The following is a 6,679-nucleotide window of genomic DNA, read 5'->3' as shown; positions in this document are numbered from 1 at the left end:
ATAGTAGTAGAGGGTTACAGCTATAGTAGATAGTAGTAGAGAGTTACAGCTATAGTAGATAGTAGTAGAGAGTTACAGCTATAGTAGATAGTAGTAGAGAGTTACAGCTATAGTAGATAGTAGTAGAAAGTTACTGCCTCCAACTGGAGTAAGTATTGTGTGAGCAGAAAGAGAGATAGTACACATGTAGAACTACAGCCTAGTATATGGTAGGTAGTTATAGTAGAGTGTTGCAGCCTCTAACTTCAACTACATTAATGGAGTGCATTGAGGCAGCATGAATAAGTGTTGCACTAATGGAGAGAATATCTGTGTAGAGTTATAAAATCCAACTTCAACTCCATTAGTGCGGTGCGTTAAAGCTGTGTTGACGAGCTAGTATTGCACTAGGCCACTAACTACAACTTACATATACGTTCGGGCAAAACGTGTCCGGTTAACCACGCCCCCTTTTGAATATTGTTGCTACTTCTGTCAGGCTAGGATAGTTAGTGCGCGAACGTCCACGTATCCATGCCAACACACACCCGGGCATGCGCAAACAGAGAGAGAGATGCAAGCAGGCACGCACGCGCGCGCGCACACACACAGCATACATTCCCTTCATGTATTATATGCTCCACAATATTTTTTTCAGCGTATGTTCTGCCGAAGCTGTATACAAAGCTACACTACTGCGTCTCATGCGCAATCCACTCCAAGGTTGTCAGGAACAGGTCTAAGGAAGCGCGCAAGGACAGGACTCCGCCCCCGAGGTTCCGTCCCCCGGTAGGTGTCGCCACTAGGCTCGTCGCTAACGTTTGGCGTGTTGATCAGTTAGTTCTTGGTTTGTAATAAATCTTCGTTGTACCTGATTACCGGATACTGCGATGGCTGCTCCTGTTTATCAGAGTTTGCAGGTCTAGAAGTGATGTAATTACCAGTTTTAGAAATCGCAGTCTTTTAGTCGCAGTCTAAAGTAGTACTTTAGAGAACAGTCTAAAAACCCCGAGCGGTCCAGATTTCAAAAACGTTGTTTCACCCGATTGTCTACTGGCACCTTTAAGAAGTTGAAATGTTTTGATGTCTCACACACTCGCCCTTCTCCATTCCACTCGTTTTAAATACAGCTGCCATTCAGTGTTTTCATCTCGTGTGTTTCTCTCCCCTGGCATCTTCTTTCTCTCTTCTCTCTTATCTCTTCTGGCTCATTCCTTCTCTCTCTCTCCTCTTATGCAGGGTCAGGGAGCGAGGCCAGGGCAGCCAGGAGGTCCCGGTGGACCGGGAGGGCCAGGGGGCCCTGGAGGTCGCCCGACGTAAAGATTGCATAGTTTGTGTAAAAGCAAGAAAAAGCATACCTGAAGCAGGTGATGTGGAAGTAAAGTGACGAGAAAGTAAAAATCTATGATCTATCTTGCACATTTATTCGCATTGTTCTGGTGTTTTGTTCTGCGGTGTGGGAGAGGCGTGGTATCGCAGGGGTCGTTGTCAGAAATGTTTTATCGGTGATGTTAGTTTTGTTTCGTGGATTTTTCTTGGGGGGATACGATAGTATACTATTATGACTAATTATTTCTAAAAACAACCCACCGATTTTTCTGCATAACATTAATATCATGGTTTTCAAAACTGTATAAAATTTAATAAACAGATTTGCTGAAGTGCTATTGGAACTCGTGCAGCGTCATTGTGATCAACATGTCGGTGGTGCTGGGCCTCGCACACGAAATACATCTAGCATGCAATGCGATTCGTCGCGCTGCAATCACCAGGAAACAAAATGGGATAGACTTCAATAACTCGTCGTTGATGCATTACACCAAGGAGCCCACACATACGTATATATATATATATACTACACATGCACACAAACAGCTCCTTGCACTACATTACTCACCAGTGTAGGAAAGCTGCCGTAACTTGTTCCCAAGCTCTGGAATCTGCTGCCAAAACTGATTTAGCTCGATAATTGGTCTCTCGGCTAACTTAGCTGCCGATAATAACTGTAACACGAATAAACGACAAAGAAGGTTCTAAACCGATGTAGGATTATTAGTGTGAGGCACATCGCACCCATCAGAGAACTATAATATTTGATTCAATTTGATATTAATCACTCGATTTACACTAATGGAAATTGCATTTTGAAAATTTGTATATATCAATGTGACAAATTAATTAACAAAGCTGATTAATATAAAAACATGGACACAGTAAAAGATATAATAGGAATACACGTGTGTATAAGATATTTATTAACGAATACATTTCCAGTTCAAATATATTTATGAACGCATCACTATTGTTATTTTAAAATGACGATAATATCGTATACAGTAAACAACACTATTGCAAAGGCAAGTGGGTTGGTTATAAAGTCTCCAGGGCAGCCACTCCTGATATGCATATAGACTGGTCCTTCTTCCCGAGTGCGATAATGCTCCACAGAGACACAACTACAACCCAGGGTAAGATAAATGTTTTTCATGCCTTGTCCATGAGTTTAATTTTCTATGAAAATATCAGATGACATGAATCTAAACTTATTCTGTCACTAGATGGCGGGGCGATGTCAGAAAAAGCGCCTGGCCAAACAACACATCACATATCTAGTGTTTATAATGATATATTATGACGGCGCTCATCACTACTCTGTTGTTTAAAATATTTAGCTACTTACCAGTCAAATTCATGCAAAATAACAAATGTAAAGAACTTTATCTCGGTCATATTTACATTCACATACATGACCAGTGCAATGTAAACATATTTGTGAGTTTTATTTTCCGCTAGATGGCGGAAGATGATCATCTGTAATTAACATAACAAAAGCGAGAATGATCAAAAGCTGCTTATGCATGCTGTGTCGTCTGAAACCGCGTTGTCTAACTCATATTTGATAGCGATTCCGTCGGCGGTAACCCAAGTTAACTCTTACGAGTGCATTCGTACATGTATCGGCGCCGTCGAAAGATAGATTGACCTTGAAAACCCGCCAGTTTTCCAGTTCGCATATTTGTTGTCAATCGTCCATCTTGGAATATCTGTATCTCTGGAGTGGTGGTGTGTTTCTCTCGCGTGCGTGTGTAGGTTTTTCGTTTTGCGCCATTGCTGGATGTGACTCCGGAGGCAGGCGAGTCGTAATCGATGGACGGATCGTCCATAATCACCCAAGTGAGCCGCGAAGATGAAGCAAATAATCATTACACCGGAGAGAAAGGTATACATCCACCACTAACTAGCACCTAGAGATGTGCTTCGATTCTGCCATTCGATTATTTACTTATCACATGCACACGCTCACTCCACAGCCACTGATCGTTGGGGGATCAGTGAGTAGAGATAAGACGAAACAGTGTTGATAAACCCCCGTCACACGCTTGTATTATCATGTATTCATGTACGCGTTAGATGTGTGTTAGTGTTAATCTTAGGATTAACATTCCTCGATTCAAAATCGTTCTCGTGCATCTAATGCACTTGCCCGACGTGACGACCAAGTATTGTGGGACATGTCTTCTAGACTTGGGCCCTAGTGCAAGGGTAGAAATTAACTTTTGAACAAGGGAGTCCAACGGACTCCTTGCCCTCAAAAAGAGGGAGTCCGTGGCAAAATGAGGGAGTCTGTAGTCTGAAGTTCAAAATTAAAGATATTAACAATAACGCATGTGCTTATGTTGAAGAGTCGTGCGGGTTGCACGTCTGCCAAATTTTCTTTGGACATTTGCTGAAAAGATACGGTAATTCCGCAAGGCCGTGCTCTGGAACGAACTAGTTAGTATGGCAGAATTTTCAGGGAGTCACACGGACTCCTGCATATATGTCAAATCAGGGAGTCCGACAGTAAATCGGGGAGTATTTGACGCCGGACTCTCGTTAATTTCGCACCCTGCTAGTGTCAGTACAGTCAGTCGGGTGGCCATTCCTGGTCATTGCTGTAGACGAAAATTCTCGGTTGCGTTGGTGTGTGCGTGCATGCGTGCGTGTGTATGTGCGTGCGTGGGTGTGGATTTTCTTGTGTGCTCACACCTCCCTAGCTACACAACTACCGAAACAAAAAAGTAATGGTAACTGGTAACCTCCCCTTGTTGTGCTCCATAGCTGTAGGCTGGGCTGGCAGTTTACGTAAACTAACATTGAAAGAGAATGAGATTCAAAGGTTGGCTGGCAGTTTACGGAAACTAAGGTTGAGAGAGAACGAGAGTCAAAGGTGGGCTGGCAGTTTACGGAAACTAAGGTTGAGCGAGAACGAGAGTCAAAGGTGGGCTGGCAGTTTACGGAAACTAAGGTTGAGCGAGAACGAGAGTCAAAGGTGGGCTGGCAGTTTACGGAAACTAAGGTTGAGAGAGAATGAGAGTCAAAGGTGGGCTGGCAGTTTACGTAAACTAAGGTTGAGAGAGAATGAGAGTAGGAGGTGGATTTGACGATGGTGGGCCACATACCTAGTAACCCACGTAGCGGCGTAGCAGCGGCGGCGGTGTGGGAGCGTCGGTTGTTGCAGCGCTGCCTGCGAGAACTAGTTCGTGAGGTGGTTCGTGATATTCACGATCACGCCACGTGTTGCTTTCGCATGCGGCTCATGTCGCTGTAGCCTGGCCCCCCCCCCCCGCGATCACCTGGCCCCACCAGGGTCGCCTCCAACCCAGTGTTACCCAATATCCCTTATAGACGTTTCCTCGTTGTTCTCTCCATGTTTCGTGCCTCTACAGGCCTTGCACTGCAATGACACAGACTTGAGTCATTCTGCGTAGATCTCTCTAACCCTCGACGTGCGTGCTGCGAAGTGCGTGACACGACGTGTGAGGATCTAATTAGCATATATGTAAATCAGTTTCGGCAGACGAGTCTCGAAACCCCGACCGGTCCTGATTTTCGAAAAATTGTCTTTGCTGCCGTGCGTAGCCTAATTAGTAAAATCTATCCAAATAAGCCAGTCGTTATCAGCGGTCATCGGTCAGGGAAGGTGGGATGGTCTGCTGTTTCTAACACTGCTACTATATAATCTATGGTAAAACTTATAAAAGTCGGTCAGTCCTGCTCAAAGGTTACCCAGTGCCGGATTGTATGGCCGCGGACCGCTATTTGTGGTGTACCGGGGCCACCGTGCCTGTTGCTCCTTAGCTGAACGAATGCATGGAATGTCGCAATGAATTCAGGGGTCGAAATAAGCGATTGTCCGATGGTCCGGGACCATCAAATAATCAGGAGGACCATAAGATTTTTAAAGCCAATGGTCCGACGGACCATTGAATATTTTGGTCCCATTTTACGGTAAATTTCTTGCACACCGCATAACTTTTAGAGAACAATTTGAAATTTAGGAGGACCATCTAAATTTCAAACTAGATGGTCCCGTGGACCATCTCTTTTTTTCTCCTTATTTCTACTCCTGGAATTAGTCCTGCTTTGGCCTGCCGGTATTTTATCCTCATTCCCAACATTGCCCTATCCCAAACCCTTGCCCTAACTCTAATCCTAAGCCTTGCCCTAACTCTAATCCTAAGCCTTAACCCTAAAGTTTAAAACCTAACCGTGATACTAGCTATAATCTCTAACCCTAACCTTATCCCTAACCCCTAACCCTAACCCCTAAGCCGAATGCTAGCCCGAACTCCTAACCCTAATCTTAGTCATAACCTCAACCATAATGCTAGCCCCAACTCCTAACTCTAACCTTAGTCATAACCCTAACCCTCATGCTAGCCCCAACTCCTAACCATAACTTCTAACCCGAATCTTAGTCATAACCATAATGCTAATCCTAACCCTAACCCTAACTTCTAACCCTAATGCTAACCTTAGCCCTAACTTCTAACCCTAACCTTAGCCCTAACCCTAACCGGCTACGTAACCGGAACTCGTAAACCTTAGCTAATCATGAGGCCATCGTGAAAATCCAGGGTTGCGACTTGGGATCGAACCATCAACCTGCGTGCGTGCCGAGCAAAAACAGCGATGGGGAGGGGGGGAAGTCGAACAGAGGCACAGAGGACTGTGGAGGAGGAGGGGAGAGGCATGGTGGTGGTAAGGAGGGGGGAGGTGTTACGGGGAGAAGGGGTAGGGGGAGGGATGATTCCCATATATGTCTCTCTAGCTATGTCACTGGTATTATAACCTAATACTGCAGGGATAAAAATCCACAACTTCTTTACCAGGCAACAGGTAATTGCTGCCAGAGAATAAAAGCAGGCCCAGCAAATTCACTCACCCAGGCAGAATCTTTGCTGAGCACTTTTACTGCACGGTTTATTTCGAATTTCTTAGCAGCAAGTATTTGCTGCCAACATTGAGAGCGGGCAGCAAAACTGAGCTGCTCGCTGCACTTACCTTCGAACCCTGTAAACTGACCCTTGTAGGCAGCAGGACTGAGCTGGTTCAGTGGTTGCTGCCTATATTTCGAACCCTGTAAACTGACCCTTGTAGGCAGCAGGACTGCTGGTTGCTGCCTATATTTCGAACCCTGGGTATCTATCTAGTTTCTCGCTGCATTATCTCCTACCTTCCCCCCCCTCCTCCTCCCCACACACACTCACACAAGCACTCACCCCCACACACACGCACCCTCCCATGCACCCTCCTCCACACACCTACAGTCTCCCCCACACACCCTCCCCCACTCACCCTCCCCCACACACCCTCCCCCACACACCCTCCCCCACTCACCCGCCCCCACTCACCTGCCCCCCACACACCCTCCCCC

At 45.7% G+C, this 6,679-nt stretch overlaps 1 protein-coding gene across 1 annotated transcript; it reads left to right on the top strand.

Annotated features, from left to right (window-relative positions):
- Nucleotides 1-637: 637 nt before the first annotated feature.
- Nucleotides 638-1,404, top strand: LOC106816454 (40S ribosomal protein S26-like; the record flags this gene model as incomplete). The annotated part of the gene is given in 2 exon segments (XM_014821076.1): nt 638-768; nt 1,219-1,404. Coding segments are annotated over 2 exon segments (212 nt in total), but the record flags the coding sequence as incomplete, so codon positions are not given.
- Nucleotides 1,405-6,679: the final 5,275 nt, after the last annotated feature.

This window comes from Priapulus caudatus, unplaced genomic scaffold (genome assembly GCF_000485595.1).
Source record: "Priapulus caudatus unplaced genomic scaffold, Priapulus_caudatus-5.0.1 Scaffold1384, whole genome shotgun sequence".
Taxonomy (NCBI): Eukaryota; Metazoa; Priapulida; class Priapulimorpha; order Priapulimorphida; family Priapulidae; genus Priapulus; species Priapulus caudatus.
The sequence above is the reverse complement of the archived record's forward strand: the minus strand, read 5'-3'. Positions and strand labels throughout refer to the sequence as shown.